Source organism: Formica exsecta, unplaced genomic scaffold (assembly GCF_003651465.1).
Source record: "Formica exsecta isolate Colony F162 unplaced genomic scaffold, ASM365146v1 scaffold20, whole genome shotgun sequence".
NCBI lineage: Eukaryota > Metazoa > Arthropoda > Insecta > Hymenoptera > Formicidae > Formica > Formica exsecta.
Genome location: NW_021849298.1, coordinates 780,864 through 798,621, shown reverse-complemented (window position 1 = coordinate 798,621; position 17,758 = coordinate 780,864). Strand labels below are relative to the sequence as shown.

Genomic DNA, 17,758 nt, shown 5'->3' with positions numbered 1-17,758 from the left:
TATATATATATATATATGCCATTTCTCTAATTAATTGGAACGAAATTTTTTAAATCATTATTAGACAGAAATTCTAATAGTGCTGTGCACAGCTGTATGTAATAAATTAGTTTGAAACATTTCGGATCGTGCAGCTTCGACGGATTTCCAATGTAAATCGTTGACAGTACAATTGGAAGGTTTATGTCTTTAGCGTCGCCAATGCGACCATAACGGGCCCAGTACAATCTAAATATTTATCAAATGTCTAATGTGTCTCGAGCTGGTATACGTCTTGCGTAATAAACGTCGTGTGTGTATGCGTGTGTTATATCTCTCTTTATTATACTGACATTCATAAGGCCAATTTAATTTCTGTCTCTCTCTCCAAATTACTTGATTTGATGAATAGCAAATAAATCTCTCAAGCTGAAAAATTTTTATCGGTTTCTGACATCGTTGAATTGAATAGAATAAACATATAAGAAATCATCTCTCACAATTAAAACTTTAAAAAAATCAAATACATCCTTTTTATATATAATCGAAATGCTGATTTATAATATAAAAAAAGATGTATTTGATTTTACTAAGGATGTATTTGATTACTAAATATTAAATATTCAACTAAGAAAGGAAATCATGTGTAAAATAAAATCGTGACAGTAGAAATCTAAATTAGCGCCCAATCACTAAAACCAGGATGTAATTTTAATTAAATTCCCATGCCTGCTTCTTTATCTTAAATATCATAAATTGGAATTATATGTTGTGTAAAGAATTTAAAAGTCATTGAGTTTGTAAACTGATCGCATCGAAATACAACTCGCAAAAATGACGCACTTTAACGTCCCCGTCTGACGTATCGTTTTACTCTCGTAACTGGTCCAATAGTGACCATCGATGTCGGCCGCGGATTACACGAGAGATCTCGTAATTGACGTCAGCTAGCAATTAGAGCCGAGATAGCGGCACGGAAGCAAAGTTAAGGGTCTCGAGAAAAAAGAAGAGAGAAAGAGAGAAAATATCCCGCCTCTCTCTATTTCTCGGTGGCCACGTGTCGTTGTGCGGTAGAAGCCGCGCTTCTCCAGCAAAAGCCGCGCTTCTCCAGCAAAAGCGGGTTTCGCAAGCTGCAAGCGGGTGTAACCACGCACTGACGCATCGTACGCGCGGCTATTTTCATCTCGCCGCCGACAAAAAGTCGCCGCTGCCGCGAAATCTTGCCGCGGAAAACCGCGCGGCGAGAGGACGATGCAGCGAAATCCAGCCGGATGATGAGCGTTATGTCACCGTCCAGGAAGAAACTGGACCAGCCTCTTAACGCGCAAGAGAGGATTCGCGTCTAAATCAGGAATTATCTATAAAAAAAACAAGATATTCTTCAGAACCATAAGTTTGTTTTTTACTGATTGCAATCTACTATGCTCAAAGTCAAGCAGTTATATTTCGATGGCTAAAAAAACACAAGGATTTTATATTATTATCATAGATTCATCATTTTTGTCTCGGACTTAATACAAACATGTAGAATTTTTCTCTAAATTCAATTTAAAGTTATCTTTTTTGAATATATTACACATGCACGTAAGATAATTTGATATATTCGAGCGTTTTTTTAGAAAATAATAAAAACAGGAAAGTTATAAAAAATTTTGCTAATTAAAATTGGCGCTAGAAAAATCGATCTCAAAAAATATTAAGTGAATACTGATAGTACGTTGCTATAATTCTTCGATCATTCGCTGATTACAGAAACGACAAAGAGGACAAGCGAAAAACCGCGGAAGGAGAGAACCGCGTTTACGAAGCAACAGGTGCGTCATCTCGAGTGCGAGTTCGCGCACAGTAATTATTTAACACGTTTGCGTCGCTATGAGATTGCAGTAGCACTGGATTTGACAGAACGTCAGGTATATTATAAAGCATTTAATGAACAAATTATGGAATTCCTATACATCCATTTATCTCGTTCAATCATATTTTTATAGGTGAAAGTGTGGTTTCAGAATAGGCGTATGAAGTGGAAGCGAACTAAAGGAAGCACGACGAACGTACAGGAAGCAACTGCCGTATCGTGATATGTTTCGAGTGTATTAATGATATAGTATACAACATTTAGATGTAATTGTACATAACGATTTACACAGATATCATTTATAGAAACATTAGATATTTGTATGTTTATTGTTACAAGTATAGCAGAAATTTATATTTACCGTATAAATTTTTATTGTTTCTCCAATATACAAATGATAGACTATACATACTTTAAAAAAGTAAAATAAAGATATACCTTTAACTATTCTTTTGGTACATCAACAGGTTGAAATTTTATGCTAATTCCTTTGTCTTGCAGTCTATCTTCTAACATAGAAAGTTTATTGAGTGATTTGTCAATATACTTTTTATAAGCTTCAGCACTTTGAACACGGTTTTTACGTAAGATTGTCTTTCTCCTGTTTACCAATTTAGGGTATTTATCTTCTGACCAATTTACTCCCATGAAAAATCCAAAATGCTGTTTCTCAGGTGGAATATATGTGGCTAAAAACACATATGTTATATGGATAAAGAAAAGCAATCAAAATTAGCCCATCAATATAATTTTAAAGTTTAAGTAATACCTTTCAATAATCGACCACACATGAGATAATTATTCATACTCTCTGCTGCAATTTGAGCAACTTCTGGGTAAAGGAATTCTACATAACCATAGCCACGACTTTTCCCAGTCTGCAAATAAAATTGTTAAAAGTTAGTATAATCATTGCACTCTCATAAAACAGTTTACAATTCATTTAGATTTATGCATACTTTTTTGGATCGTGCCACTCGTACTCTTGTTACATTCCCAAACTGTTTAAAATAGTCTTTCATTTGTTCTTCATAAAATCCATGAGGTACGTGTCCTACATAAACTATTCCTTTTCGTCTCGGTTTTTGCACTTTAAATTGTTTAGGTTTATGTTTTGTTGAACTTATTCTCTTTTTTTTGGCAGCTTTTGCTTCTGCTTTTTTTTTCTGGAAAAAAAGCATTCATATTAATAAATGTAATAATTGTTCATTAACATTCAGGTCATTTAAATTCTTGTCAAAGATTGTATTAAAACAATTGCAATAATTTTTAACATACATAACACAGTAAACATTACAATAAAAATTATTAAAATAATTACGCGTATATGATAAATTACAAAATATCAATATTAGTAAAGTAATATTAATCAGCAAGCTACAAATACAATAAAATGATCTGATAAATACAAAATACCGTAGAAATTAAATAAAACGTTCTATGTTTTCTATCAGAGGTTATATCTAACCTTCAAGATATGTTGCACATTTTTGACAGCTCTTTCCAGATTACCGTTTGCTTTTTGCCTCGATATTTTTCGCACCGCATCGTCCTTTTTTGCTTTCATGTTTCTCTTAAGATGCGCGACATCCATCTTAGAAATGTGGGAACCAATTTCAGAACTGTTTGCCCTCGTATCTCATTTTCTGACATAAACAATACCACGAGAGCACGAGACACGAGAGTGAGTGCTGATACGCGGGTGCAGTGCGATTACAGAATCGATTATCGCAGTTCGATTTCGATCAATTACCATCAAACAAATCAATTTTACAAAATCGATTTTGTACAAGATTTTAATTTTCTACGAGATTTCATGCTATGTAATTTAAAAATGTTAGTCGAACGCTGTCTGAATTATCTTATTAAAAGATATTTACTAAAATATTATATTTAATAATTAATTATATATCTAGTCGAATAATTTTAAAACAGGAGTTTTGTGTGTGTGTTGTATCATAAGAATATTTTATTAAATCTAGTCCATTTACATTGTGTTCTATATTCTCATACTTCAACTTGCATAATACTTCTTCAAATACTTGGCTTTGGGTTTCAATATCGCTTTATCAATAAGACTGACCACCCAACCTGGTTCTAGACCATAAAACAATTGTCGCGGATCCTTACGCTCGCATAACATCTCGTAATCGGGATCGTCCTCAATTTTCGGTAATTCGTAGCCGTACTTTTGCGCCAGCACCAATCGTTCCTGAGAGATTTTCTCAGGATCGGCTAAATATCCTCTCGTAGCAGCGCTGGAATAATATTGCAGGCAATCGTTCGGTGGTAAAAATCGACGCGGTATCGGTTCACCTAGACACATTTTATATAAGGATTATATACAATACAAGATTATTTTTTTCGACGAAAGATATTTCTCTCTGAAATTACCTTTGCGGAAAAATCTTTCCGCGTCACACATAGCATGAAGGGATTGCATGTCATAGTAAGCAGTTGTAATTACACCGCCATTTTTCTCAATAGCTGCAATTACAGGTTCACTGGCCCATTGTACCTCTATATTTACTTTAGCTTTAAAACAATTTGCACCCTTAAAACAGAGTTTTTATATTAATCTCAGAAATACACATGCAATATTAAGGGGATCCAAAAGCTCGTCTGTTTTACCGACCAAAAATTATTATTTTGCACATTGAAATCTTTTTTTTAGTTGAATAGAATAATAAATCCTTTTCCACGATTTAAGTGCACATCTTCTAAATACATTTTTAAACGTTCACCTATATTCTTTCATGCAATTCCGAAGACGAAGTTATTCTATTTTGCGCATACAAACTGCAAAACTTTTATATTAAGCAAATATTAATTATTATGGTCGGTAAAACAGACGAGCTTTTGGATCCCCTTAATACTAAAATTTAAAATAAAACATTTGGGATAAAATCTTAAAACGTTACCTCGTCTGTCAAATGAACGCCCGCGTGTTTCCAATTTACATTAATAGAATATATTTTAGTATTTAACAGTGATACAAGATCGATGGGCTTAGTAATATCCACCCGATTCAAGTCAATAAACATCTGCAGTTGTTGTAAACTAAGCGGTGGATATTCTCGTCTCAAACTGAAATGCACAGACTAGCATTGCTTTTCAGAAATTTCACATATATATATATGTGTAATTTCATAAAACGAATAGATTTGTAAAACTCACTGGTGACCCTTATAGTAAGGTTCTGCGCCAAATCTCAGGTAAAAAGGGGTATTGCCAGTCTCATATCCCACGCGCATAAAATTTTGTCTTTGTCCAGAACCTTTATTTCCAGCACCATGTTTATTACCACCATGTTGACCTCTGCCACGTTGCTGTACAAAAGTGACAAAAGGTGAAATGATAATAAAATACCATCGTAATAGTGTTTGATTGAAAGTACATTTGAATACAAGTGTATAGGAAATTAATCCAATACAACATCGCAATCTAATTACGCACACATGCGTCTATTTGTAAGAGATGGCATATAAATTGTCATATTTTCATATTTTTTAATTGTAATATCTTACGCCTGTCGTTTTTCTTGAACCAGGATTATCTCGAATATTTGATAATGTCACTCTAGGTAACACTCTCAACATCGACAACGCTAATTCTTTTCCTTGCTTCCCAGCCATATCAAAACATATAAATAATTCCTTGATTGACAAAATCAAGTTTCTTAACCTTAAATTACGTATCACGCGGTGACATCAACCATCAACGGCGTTTGTCCAAAACAAATAACCAATAGTGTATTCAGATCACGGACGTAGGCTGCGTTCGGGGAGCACACATTTAGCGCTATGAGCGTGTTCTGTCTTTGTTCAACTTTCAATAAGTAACAAAGATAGAACGACGCTGTTAGCGCTAATAGCGTCTCCCCGAACGCACCCGTAGTATGTCACATGTGTATGAATGAACGCGCAAGCGCAAAAAAACTTGTAGAAAGCCTGGGTTTATTGTAAATGACATTTGAAAGATTAAATACACACAGATATGGATAAATTAAGCTTTCGAAAAAAATAGAGCGTGATATATAATTTAAAATATAATTTAAAAAAGCAGAAAGAGAGCTTATCAGGAGATGGTGGGTGTTTTGAATGATTCCGATAGCGAGGATGAGCTACCGCCAGGGTGGGAGGAGAGGACAACGTTGGACGGGAATGTTTATTATGTCAAGTAAATACGTTGTGCTTTTCGATAAGACTAGTACTTTTGCAAAAAAGATCAAGTCACGTTATACGTCAATGTAAATAAAGTGCTATGAATGTGCAGAAATTCGTTTAAAAATTATAATATTGCGTTGCAGTCATTACACGAAAGGTACGCAATGGACGCATCCTAGAACCGGTCGTAAGAAGATTGTCGACGGAGGTGTGTGTATTTGATTTCGACAGTCCTCATGATTCTAACTTCATGACGAACATATGGTTTATGATCATTCTGAGTGTATAATTCTGAACAATATTTATTTGATTTCATAGAACAGCTTGTAGTGTGTGATAGTAATTATATGTAAATTTTAAATTTTCGCATAATCATGTGAAGAAAAATATCTTGTGGAAAATTTTGCTTGTCATCCTAATAGTTATATTATTATATTAAATACAATTTTAACAATATCAAATTAAAAGTAGAATATATAACATTTAATCACATTTTCCACAGAATCCAATTTAGAAATGCAAAAAATTACTAATAATACTAATATATGCATTAATTAAAACAGAGATTCAGATTTAAAAAATTTATCAGAGTTACCAGCTGGATGGGAGAGATGTATATCAGATGATGGTAAAGTGCTATTTGTTGACCATACAAACCGTACAACAACTTACACCGATCCACGACTAGCATTTGCTACTGAGTATAGAGAGATGTCTCAACCAATGCGACAGAGATTTGATGGAAGTAGCACTGCTCTGGCAGTGTTGCATGGCCGAGATCTACGTAACAAAGTCGCTCTTGTTACAGGAGCCAATATAGGCATTGGTAAATAAAAATTGTTAATACATAATAATTGTTCTTACAATTTTATTAATTCGAGAAAACTATTTGCATACAGGATATGAAACAGCCAGATCATTAGCTTTACATGGCTGCGATGTGATATTAGCCTGTAGGGATATAGAAAAGGCTAATGAAGCTATAAGACGCATTCAACAAGAAAAGGAGACTGCAAATTGTGTGGCTTTAGAAATGGACTTATCGTCACTGCGTAGCGTGCGAGAGGCTTTTGAGCAGTTCAAGCAGAAATTCAAGTAATTTCATTACACATATGTTACTAAAATATTGTAATCATCAATCATTTTACTTTACAATGAAATTTTCTCATTGCTTAGATCTCTACATATTCTCATATTAAACGCCGGTGTGTTTGGATTACCTTATCAATTGACAAAGGATGGTTATGAAACGACGTTTCAAGTTAATCACCTGTCGCAGTTTTATCTAACACTCTTGTTGGAGCATATTATACAGCATTCCAACAATCCTAGGATCGTAATAGTATCCAGTGAATCTCACCGGTAATATCTCAATATTTTCTATTTCATATTTAAATATAAAATCGAAATCTATGTAACTAAATAATTTATGTAATAACTTGTAATTTTATAATTTACAGATTTTCAATGATATGTACTCCAGAAGATATTCACCAGTCAACTTTGTCTCCACCAGCGTACAAATACTGGCAGATGGCAGCGTACAACGATTCAAAGCTCTGTAATCTTCTATTTGCGCAAGAACTGGCACGAAAGTGGCCCTCTGTAAGCGTATTTGCTTGCCATCCTGGTAACTTGGTGTCTACGTCCTTACCGCGTCAGTGGTGGCTATATCGATTGTTGTTCGCCTTAGTACGGCCATTCACAAAATCAGTGGTATGGAATAAATTTTTTAACAAATTTATGCAAAGTGCAGTAAATATTATAAAACGCAAAGAGCGAGTTTTAAAAGAGTGCAAGAAGAAATGATCATTTAAATTTATGTTCTTTCAAATACTTGCACTTCTTTTCTAACACTTTATTGGTTCATTATATTCTGATTTTATTTATTACAATCTATGAGAAAAAAAGAAAAGATAGGATAACAACACATATAATGCATTGCAGCAACAAGCAGCGAGTACAGTAGTATTCTGTGCTACAGCGCCCGAGCTAGAGGGTGTGACAGGAGGCTATTTCAACAACTGTTATCGTTGCCAACCATCGAATCCGGCATTAAATCTCACATTAGCCGCGCGATTATGGACTCTCAGTCAGGACATAATAACAGATGTTTTAAAAACAAATGGAGATAATCATAAAGATGAATAAGAGAGAAATTTATCTTAATAATAACATATACACAGACAGCCACAATTTGCCAGCCATTAGCAAGTGAAATGGGAAAGAATGTTTTTAATCATGTTATAATTATACAATATTGTACACATTTGCATGAAAAATTAATATTAATAATTAATAATTAATATTAATTAATATTAATTAAAAATAATTAATATTAATTAAAAACAAAGATTTTTATATTAATATTAATAATAATAATATAAAAATGTGCGTAAATAGATGCAATCAAACCATTTTAATTTTAAAAGTGGGATCAAGTAATAAATTGTGTGAATTGTCTGCTCTCGATTTTCCCTTCAATTTCCTACAATTTCCATTCATTATTTAATGATGCATTTAGATACAAAGATATGTAACCAATATAATTACATTTCATTTTAATAATACAATTAATTTTTTAATACACATGAATGGCATATAAATTACGCATATGTCATTCTCGTCACGTGTCACGTGATTCTGTTGTAGAGTGGAATCTAACCTTAACTGATAAACTGTAAGTGATCATAAAAAATGTCAGAGAAAACATGGATTATCACGAAGTGTTATCCACGTTGATATCTAGCAGTGATGATGGTAATGTTTTAAAGATAACAGTAAATAAATACTAATATATATTGCATTTTTTAATTAAACCTATATTTGCAGATCATGCTAGGAATTTTGATGATAAGCTGGCGCGAATATTGGAGAAAGTAACGCCGCTTCTGCCAGAAGATATAAGGCAATCGATCAAAGATGTTAACATTAGGTAAAATTTTATATTGCTGAAAGTATGGTATACTCGCAAAGCGAGATATATAGAAACATTATTTTAGATATGTTTTTATTTACAGAGATCAGTATCTGCAAATAATAATTCATATACTACGCAACATTAAAGCAGAAAATGCAAAAATAGATACCGATGCGCCCATTAGTGTGAAACAATATCGTTCTGTAAAAATTGCAGTAGAATTAATAGTATCAATTGGAATTATACCTCTTCTATTATCTGGTGTTGGTGTGGATATGGCTAAATTATGTCCCAAAGCTGTAAAAATTTTTCAAGAAAAAGAGGAAATAGGCTGCCTAGAAGTAAGATTGTTTCACCAATTCTTGCGAAATAAGATATGTATTATGTAATTTGTGTGATAACTTACTCTATACAAATTTTTTATGTTTTAGAAATATGAACGATTATGTTTTTCAACACATTCACTCCTGGATCTTTTTGATGATCTCAACTTACAACCAGCTGTACTTTCCCAAATTGGCCCTCTAATGGCTGCTCTATTACAATTGTCTCATGCTCCACTGACTAAACCATCAAGCAAAGTTCAACAAACCTCGAATATTAATAAGCAGGAATTTCATATGACAATGGAAGAATACCAAAAGCTGCAAAATCGTCAAAAAGAATTTCATACTAAATTTATTTCATTATTAAACAATTGCCCGCAGTATATATGTTTCCGGGAATTAATGGTAATTCTTGGAATGCAAAACGCGCCAAAGTGGCTGCGTAAAGAAACTCAGAATTATTTAACTAAAATACTTGTACAATCAAATGGAGTGTTATCGTTAATCGCCGCGATTTGCGAAGACGATCTGGATCTGGGTGCAGATTGGAGGAAACTAGAAACAGTTTCTAAGTTGATAGCAGCATCGCATGGAAAGAATGCCGAAGAGTATTATAAAGCTGTATGTCCACAGGTATATCTATATACATATTTGTATGTGTGTCGACGATATTATGTATATACATATTTTTTAAGAAATATATATATATTTTTTTAAGAAATTAAGTATATAAAATACATTTTTTAATAAAATATATAAAATATATATATAATAGATTTGTCATGTTTTAATACCGATTGTTCTCACAGATTGTTCATTTCTTTTTTTTTTTCTTCATAGATTTTAGATCTGCTCTGTTCGGGAAATATAAACCATGGTTCAATAATAGCAAATTGCTGTATCAAGGCCCTGTATGATTACAATCCGGATGCTTGTCAGAAATATATCGTAGAAGTTATTTGTGCACCTTTACTAACAAAGGAACCATACATTGTAAAATCCGAGAAGGAAATAGAACAGTGTATAGATTGTTTAGTAAAATGTTTTTTAACTGAAGATGCCAAGTTTAAGCATGTATCTTGCACAGTTATTTTACAAGTTGCTACTCCTTTATTCTGTCTGTACAACACAATTCGCGAAAGTGCTTGCGTATTAAAAACAAATTTACGACGATTATTATTGAAAATTCTTGAGGAGGAGGCTACGCGAGAAAAGCTTTACGCAGCTTTTCTGGGACACGATATATCGGCAGAATTCGGAGATTATGTGACGGCACAATTCGGACCAACCGGTGGTCTCCAGATTACTGGCCTGAATAAAAATTTGAAACACGAAGAATTAGCAGATACCGTTTTCGAACTGGTATCCATCGCAAAGGATTTATCTCCCAGTTTATTCTGTTACATGTTAAAATTTCTATCGAATATAAATAAGTCCAGCTACAAAGTTGAACGACAAAAAATGCTAGAGACGGAAGATGATAAAATAGAACATATCACGATGCAATTTGCGGCTCACAAGCTTCTGTCGCAATTAGCCAGCACTACTACCGTTCAAGAAGCACAAGTAAAAAATCCCACGCCACTGCTTTCGTTTATAAAGTCGTTGTTCGACACGTATACAAAGAGCTACCAAGGCAAAACAGAAGAAAACGAATGCGAAATGTTATACATCAGTTTAATGCTGATAAAATTTCTAGTTGAAAAAAAAGCTACGCTTGAAATCGATCTCTTAAAAGATTTCGCTACGTTTTTAGAGAACCATCGCAAGAATTCAAATTTGCCAATGCAACTTAGATCATTGATCGACGAAGTGGTGGCCTGCATCGTGACATATGATCCAAATGAAAAATCCCGAGCCAGAATCGAAGAAAGGAAATATTATCGAGATATGTCGATAAACCCGATCACGTCGAATAAATTTGAAGAAGCCATTAGGGATCTCGCGGACCCGTTACTTCCTGTTCGTGCGCATGGTCTCATTACGCTCACGAAACTAATCGAGAGTAAAGATCCTTGCGCCGTCGCACGAAAAGGAATCGTTCTGCGTTTGTTCCAGGTAATTTTTGAATTTCTCGTTAAACAGTGTATTTGGCAATTTATGTTACTTGAACATTTGATTGCAGGAAAATTTAAAGCACGAGGACTCGTTCATATATCTAGCGTCTATTAACGGGCTGTGTGCATTGGCAACTGTATTCCCAAGAGAAATCATAGAGATACTGATGCCTGAATACATCGATATGCCCAATCGTGCAGACGCTGAAATAACTGTCGAAACTAGGATAAAACTCGGGGAGATATTGGTCAAAACAACGAGAGCTTTGGGTACGCGTAAAAAGATCCCTTCTTTTATTATTCTCTTACATAATTTTAAAAAATTATATAATTTCTTTTCATCTAATAAAATATCAATTTCTTTTCTCTTCCGTAAAATTATTAAATATGGCGATAAAGTTATAATATATCTTTAATAAATTATCATTATTTAACGAAAATACATACATCCAGAAAACGATAAAATAGAATGCAACTAATGACTTCTATCATGAGTTTCGAACAAGAACCAGACATATTAATGTCGAAATGTGACATTTCACAGGTGAAATGAGCGTAGTTCATAAGAACGCGCTAGTCAACGGCTTTTTGTGCGCGACGCGTGATACGGATCCTTTGGTACGAGCCTCCAGTCTCTCTTGCTTGGGAGAACTCTGCAAGGTGTTGAACTTTCGATTAGGAAACATTCTTATCGAGGTACGTATATATGACGTGTTTAGGAAACAGAGTACCGAACGAGTCTTTCTTGATCTTAACATTTTTAGATTCTTTACTGCATCGCGTGTATAATAAAATCGGACAAAACGCCCGAATGCCGTCGTGCCGCTGTGCTAGTTGCTACGCTTCTATTTCGCGGTCTCGGCCGGAACACGTTGAACAGTCTCGGTAGCGATTTAGTCGACTTGTATCGCGGATTAAAGTACTTGCGCGATAATGACGACGATCCCGTGCTACGGCTTCACGCTCAATTGGCCCTGGAGGAGATCGATCACATTGTGCGGGACTTTCTATCTGCACCGCCTAAACTTGAAAAGAGAATATTTTTGTTGGATCCGCCGTCCATTCCATGACGCAACTAAATACGCGATATATTTTGTATATACAACGCTCCAATGAAAATTATATTCAATTTCTCTTTTTCTCTCTAAGTTTAAAGATAAATATTTTCTATAAAAAGTCTATTCACAACATGCAATAAGACAAACAAATTAAGTTCTGATTAAAAAATATCGCACATTATATTGTACACACAATTGTTTCTTGCACTTGTTTCCGCTACGGAAACGAAATCGAAAGTTGTCTGATATGTTGGAGAAATAAACTGTCGACGGTTGGGAAGAAACGAAGAAAACGAAGTACGATGCATGATTCGTAATCACTTTTAGTCACCGCAAACTGAACGTTGCAGATAATTACCGAAATTCTACGACTGCGAATTCCGATCCACATTACAGAAATGTCGTATCTTCGGAGAAAAAACCGGCTAAGCGAATGTGATCTCGTTTAAGACAGGCGTACAGTCGCTGCGGTTGCGGAGTGGAGGCCGGCGAAGGTCGCGGCATTATCGCGCGTAGAATAAACTCCTTGCACGATGGCTCCGGAAAAGTTTTATGCCGGCCATCTCCCGCGGCGTTTGTTGTGTCGTTGCTGTTGCTGACGGACGTCATCATGTGAGCGGCCTGAAACAGAAAACAAAAGTATTTTATATTAAAATATATAAATAATAATCATGACTTGTAAAAACTACCACCTTCTGAGCGTCGCGGAACATCGTGGTTATTCGTGCTCCGATGTCTCCCCTGGAACCGCCGGGCACGCTCACTTCCTTTCCTCGCATCAGCTGAATCAAGAAGGATGTAAATTCCTTAGAGTCTTTACCGCCTAACTTGTGCTGCAGCGAATTCACTTGTGCGACTAGCGCCTCCACGCTCTCGATGTCGCGCGTGATTTCCTGGGAAAGAAATAGCACATGTTATTTAAATATTTATATAATATTCATCATAATTAATCTGAATAATCCACATTTATTAATAATCGTAATAACCCTAATTATTAAATCAGAGAGATTCTAATCGTCATATGACGTACATACCTCGTACAATTGTAGCTTCTGATGAATCGGTTTCGTCGCAAATTGTAGTTTATTGAGTATGCTCTGCGCTACGTCAGGCAGGCTCGGCAGAGCCTCCTGCTTTTGCGAGCTCAGGGTGTGGAGCGCGGCGTGCGTTAGAGACGGCAGCAGAAGCTGCGCGACTTGGCCTATTCGCTTCGAGCACAGATAATGCAGAGCCTTCTCCGCTTCTCGCGTGTCATCGAACAATCGCTTCTGCCGATGCGCGGGAACTGGCTGCGCCGATGCCCACGTCGTCGACCACGGATTATCGGGGATCATCATACGCGGGGACAAGTGGCCTGTATTTCAAGATTCGATATAAAGAACAATGAGAGTCGTCAATAAAAATCTCAGGGCATTCCTTATATTTCTATATAACATTCCATTAAAAAAAAACTATGTTTTTTTATATATTTGTAGCTTATAAGTATTCTCATAAATGGTATACAATGAAAATGATGTGCAATTTTTTATATATCATATGTCTTGGCACATCAAACTTTTTTCAGTAAAAAATAATAATGTTTTTTGCGAATACCACAATCAGTAAATTTCTTAAATCAAAGAATCTTCGATTATTTGAATGAGATAGACGAGATAAATAAACGCGATTACGAATAATAGAGATTTTTCAAAAAGTGATATGTACATTTCCAGAAATTTTGTATGTATAACGAAAACAATACTGACCCTTCCCCTGTCCCCATTCATCGATGCCTTCGTCGTCGATCCAGTCTCTCGGAGAATACCATCGAATGAAATCCTCCAATACTGCGCCAGGATTTGCCGCCTGTATTATATATAATAAAAATATACATATAAATTTTATGTGTGTAAAAAATACATCGCTAGAAATTTTAAGATCAATATAAACCTTGAAAGATTCCATGTCAGATAGCAGGGACGCGCTCATCATTCGAGCCCGCATTTCGGAAGCGTATTTGTCGGTACCAAGTTGCATCATCACCTGCGCGTCCTCCTCCAACTGGTCCTCCGTCTTCGGTACGGGATCCTGCGTGACTGGTAGATAAAGAGGGTCTCCAGTTTGAATCAGCCTACACATCAATTTCCATCCCGTTAAGTCACAAAATCATGTATCCTCTCAAACTTACTCCGCCGGCAGAATAACGTGAATATTATATACACGATTGTAAAAAATAAAGATATTTAAATCTGTTTATTTAAACGCTTTAAATGCTTTTTGCTAGCAGTTAGCACACTAGTAAAAGAATCATATTCAAGATACTAATTTAATTTTCTTTCTTTCTCAGTTAATCAAATTGAAATATTTCAACTTTGCAAATCAAGAAACGGAATTTCACTCTATAAATTTCACGCGAATCTCGGCCAATTTGCGGTTGTCACTTGCTAAAATAAGCCAACCTGAGTGATGGATGTTTAGCCAATCTTCCCGCAGGCTTGTTCCACAGCAGGTGCTTCGCCTTCAATTGCATCCTCGTTGACGAAATCTCCTCGCCCGCCTGCTCTTCACTCGAGCATTCGAAGAATTCCTCTTCCTCGGATTCTGCGGAAATCGAAGCGAAGAGCTTTCAAGTTTCTCCATTGACCGTTTTTCACACAAAAATACAATTAAACGTATTGCGAATATTACCTGTCTCTTCTACATCGTCAATCTCCGTGCTTAGAGATCTATGCGCGTTCTCCTCCCTCGCCTTCTTCTTTGCTATGCAGCAATTCATCATCTATATGCGCAAAAGATAAGAATGAAGCCAATGGCATTTTTTTTCTTTTTCAAAGAAGATACATAAGTTACATAAGCGTTACATAAAATATTTGGTAATTCGTGTACCTGCAACTTTTGATGTAACAAGCACGTGCGAATGGAATCTGGAAAGCCGGGCCCGACTCTGAAACAAGAGTACAAAGACTGTTGCATATCGTGAAACGATTAGACTGACTTAAGAATATCACTCTGTGGAGATCTATCGCTTTAAATGAATCTTAAAATCTCTCACATCTGTATACTTTCCCGAAAGATGAATTTTCTAAACGTCATCGAATGAAAACTGTAATTAGAAATTCGAAGAAATTCGTTTCTTATATGTAATGTATCTTATAGATAAATATATTGAATGTATCACATAATATATCTTACAGATAAATATATATGAGTAGCGCATTTATAAATACGTGGACTAAAAGACTCAGATTAGTGCTCGTATGACGAAAAAATATTGGATGCTGGAGTTAAACGAACAGGTTTGTATGTGACACCGGTCATTAATTTAATAATCACTTGCCTCTCGTATATTATATCAACATTTTAACATGCATACGCGCATAGCGGTAATCCGTAATTCGTATTCCGTATTCCTGCAATCGCAACGAGTTACATTGCATTTTCTATCGTCGATAATTAATATCTAACTGTGCTAATTATACTTCGTGCTGTTATATCAAATCGCGCGCGATGCTATTAGAATCATCGAAGTTATTCGAAATATTTCTATATTTTATAGCTAATAAAATGATGCCAATTAACATTACAGCAGATGATTCTATTTTTATTTCTATCATATTAAACTATTTATTTTTTCAAAACTGATTAATTGATATTTTTTATTGGGTTGAACGGAAAGTTCGTGCCGTTTTTTCAGTCTTCATCTCTTAGTAAAAAATGGAACGAACTTTCCGTTCAACTCAACCGAAATAAAAGTTGTAGAGAATTAAATTATCTTTCAAATGAGATCAAAGTTATTGTAGTTCGTTCCACAGGTTTTCGAGTAACCGTCAATAGCCGAAAAAACACTTTTCGGTATATTTGAAATTGGTTATTAACTGATTTATTTCAAAACCTATGGAGCGAACTACAATCACTTTGATCTCATTTGAAAGATAATTTAATTTCGAACAAAAGATTTCCTATATACATGGGTCGAAAAATGCTTCCTTAAAAAGTTAGCGCCCAAAAACCTGTGAAATCACGGTTATTTTTTACATTTTTACAAATATCAGGGAAAGTATGCGTCTTTTAACAAAAAGTACCGAAACAAAAGTTGTAGAGAATTAAATTATCTTTCAAATGAGATCAAAGTTATTGTATTGGGTTGAACGGAAAGTTCGTGCCGTTTTTTTGGTCTTCATCTCTTAGTAAAAAAACGGAACGAACTTTCCGTTCAACCCAATACATACTACATTTAACATTTAATTGCATTGTTAAGCAATGATAATAAAAACAAAAAAGGTTAAAAACATATTCACTTTTTAAAATTTTATTTCAAAAAGAGTATATATATTCTATTTTCCAGAAAAAAATTCAAATTTTTAGTTTAACTTTTAATTTACCTTATTTTTTTACAGGATGTAGTTGCAAACTATCCAGAAAACTCAAATATTTCTCTTAAAATAAAGATTCTTTTTCTCTCTGTCTTGAATGATTTATTAAATCTTTCGATAGAAAATCAGGTTGCAAGCGCATATGAAACTAAAGACACAATTGCATCGGACATGTAATGCTCTTATAAAATCTTGTCGCGTATAGCTAGCTCAGGGACACGATTGGAAGTTGGCGGAAGCAACAGGTGAGGGATAAGCTTGTCCCCAACCTTCGAAAGGTTTTCTAAAAAAAAAAAAAAATGACGGAATACGATGCAATCATGATAGAGGAAGACGCATTTTAAATGACTAAGCTTGATCGATTTAAGCCTTCTTTATTAAAATAAAAGATTATCATTCGGGTTTTTAAGGAATCTAAGAAAATCCTGACAACTTCGCGCATCTTATTTGTTTAACATAAACTTATTTATATTTAATTTTATTTTTATATTTTTATTATATTTAAGTTTTAGTGATACGCGAATGAAAAGTATCTTAATAAGTAATATGTCAGTTAAAATATTAATGACTACAAAAAAATTGTAATTTCCTTTCTTTTTTAAAAGAGAGTTTTCTGTTTATTAGTTATAAATACAAAACTATATGCAATTACGATTCTTGTTTGACATACACGTTGATAAAATAACATTGATAAACGATTGTAATTAAAAATTGCCAAAAGTATAGTTACATATAACACTTTTTATTTAATATATCTTTTTATAATAATATCGATAAGAAAATATTACTATATATGTATTTGTAATATTATCATATTATTTCATCGATATATATTATTTCAGATATGTTGTTCAGCACATAAGCAAGATGTGCGAAACAATTTAAATATCATCGGGTCAGAGGATGATGTCCAGTACTGGACGTGATCACGGCGGGATTGTCAAGAGTCAACTCCGCCCTTCGACAATGTTTTTCTGCCGCCGGCAAACTTCGTCAAGGCGAAGCTTGTATCCTGCCAAGCCTACGACAAGGCCTACCGCCGAAG

The 17,758-nt window shown here is 34.6% G+C and overlaps 6 protein-coding genes across 9 annotated transcripts in view; 3 read left to right on the top strand and 3 right to left on the bottom strand.

Moving 5' to 3' along the window:
- The window catches only part of LOC115234573 (homeobox protein Hox-B5b-like), a 4,325-nt gene extending 2,344 nt beyond the window's left edge, over nucleotides 1–1,981 (top strand). Inside the window, exon 3 of the mRNA XM_029805751.1 lies at nucleotides 1,732–1,981. Within this exon, the coding sequence (XP_029661611.1) occupies nucleotides 1,732–1,967 (236 nt within the window). The 3' untranslated portion in view covers nucleotides 1,968–1,981. The remainder of the gene's footprint in view (nucleotides 1–1,731) is intronic.
- Nucleotides 1,982–2,054: 73 nt separating this feature from the next.
- On the bottom strand, nucleotides 2,055–3,524 carry LOC115234574 (MKI67 FHA domain-interacting nucleolar phosphoprotein-like). The gene is made up of 4 exons (XM_029805753.1): nucleotides 3,303–3,524; nucleotides 2,794–3,000; nucleotides 2,604–2,712; nucleotides 2,055–2,523 (listed from the first exon to the last, which is right to left on the bottom strand). The coding sequence occupies exons 1-4, from the start codon at nucleotides 3,426–3,428 to the stop codon at nucleotides 2,279–2,281; spliced, it is 687 nt and encodes a 228-aa protein (XP_029661613.1). The 5' UTR covers nucleotides 3,429–3,524; the 3' UTR covers nucleotides 2,055–2,278.
- Nucleotides 3,525–3,776: 252 nt separating this feature from the next.
- Nucleotides 3,777–5,611, bottom strand: LOC115234572 (39S ribosomal protein L15, mitochondrial). Its single transcript, XM_029805750.1, has 5 exons — nucleotides 5,362–5,611; nucleotides 5,012–5,163; nucleotides 4,756–4,921; nucleotides 4,229–4,388; nucleotides 3,777–4,150 (listed from the first exon to the last, which is right to left on the bottom strand). Exons 1-5 carry the CDS (start codon nucleotides 5,467–5,469, stop codon nucleotides 3,849–3,851), a joined length of 888 nt encoding a protein of 295 aa, XP_029661610.1. The 5' UTR covers nucleotides 5,470–5,611; the 3' UTR covers nucleotides 3,777–3,848.
- Nucleotides 5,612–5,809: 198 nt separating this feature from the next.
- Nucleotides 5,810–8,462, top strand: LOC115234570 (WW domain-containing oxidoreductase). 2 transcript variants are annotated; one of them, XM_029805748.1, is made up of 7 exons: nucleotides 5,810–6,013; nucleotides 6,144–6,157; nucleotides 6,590–6,826; nucleotides 6,900–7,095; nucleotides 7,177–7,362; nucleotides 7,461–7,716; nucleotides 7,948–8,462. In XM_029805748.1, exons 1-7 carry the CDS (start codon nucleotides 5,919–5,921, stop codon nucleotides 8,149–8,151), a joined length of 1,188 nt encoding a protein of 395 aa, XP_029661608.1. In that variant the 5' UTR covers nucleotides 5,810–5,918; the 3' UTR covers nucleotides 8,152–8,462. The 2 variants fall into 2 exon arrangements, with proteins under 2 accessions (XP_029661608.1, XP_029661607.1); XM_029805747.1 differs by having other exon boundaries at nucleotides 6,144–6,208.
- Nucleotides 8,463–8,582: 120 nt separating this feature from the next.
- On the top strand, nucleotides 8,583–17,756 carry LOC115234567 (transport and Golgi organization protein 6 homolog). 2 transcript variants are annotated; one of them, XM_029805742.1, is made up of 8 exons: nucleotides 8,583–8,760; nucleotides 8,833–8,935; nucleotides 9,021–9,261; nucleotides 9,352–9,879; nucleotides 10,087–11,304; nucleotides 11,372–11,573; nucleotides 11,848–11,999; nucleotides 17,556–17,756. In XM_029805742.1, exons 1-8 carry the CDS (start codon nucleotides 8,712–8,714, stop codon nucleotides 17,637–17,639), a joined length of 2,577 nt encoding a protein of 858 aa, XP_029661602.1. In that variant the 5' UTR covers nucleotides 8,583–8,711; the 3' UTR covers nucleotides 17,640–17,756. The 2 variants fall into 2 exon arrangements, with proteins under 2 accessions (XP_029661602.1, XP_029661601.1); XM_029805741.1 differs by lacking the exon at nucleotides 17,556–17,756 and adding an exon at nucleotides 12,068–12,649 and having other exon boundaries at nucleotides 8,585–8,760.
- The window catches only part of LOC115234568 (rab3 GTPase-activating protein catalytic subunit), a 31,095-nt gene continuing 25,853 nt past the window's right edge, over nucleotides 12,517–17,758 (bottom strand). For both annotated transcript variants that reach the window (XM_029805743.1, XM_029805745.1), the window contains exons 7-14: nucleotides 15,227–15,284; nucleotides 15,029–15,119; nucleotides 14,800–14,941; nucleotides 14,291–14,471; nucleotides 14,107–14,206; nucleotides 13,396–13,715; nucleotides 13,054–13,254; nucleotides 12,517–12,982 (exon numbers count right to left, since the gene is read on the bottom strand). In XM_029805743.1, the coding sequence (XP_029661603.1) occupies nucleotides 12,752–12,982; nucleotides 13,054–13,254; nucleotides 13,396–13,715; nucleotides 14,107–14,206; nucleotides 14,291–14,471; nucleotides 14,800–14,941; nucleotides 15,029–15,119; nucleotides 15,227–15,284 (1,324 nt within the window). In that variant the 3' untranslated portion in view covers nucleotides 12,517–12,751. The remainder of the gene's footprint in view (nucleotides 12,983–13,053; nucleotides 13,255–13,395; nucleotides 13,716–14,106; nucleotides 14,207–14,290; nucleotides 14,472–14,799; nucleotides 14,942–15,028; nucleotides 15,120–15,226; nucleotides 15,285–17,758) is intronic.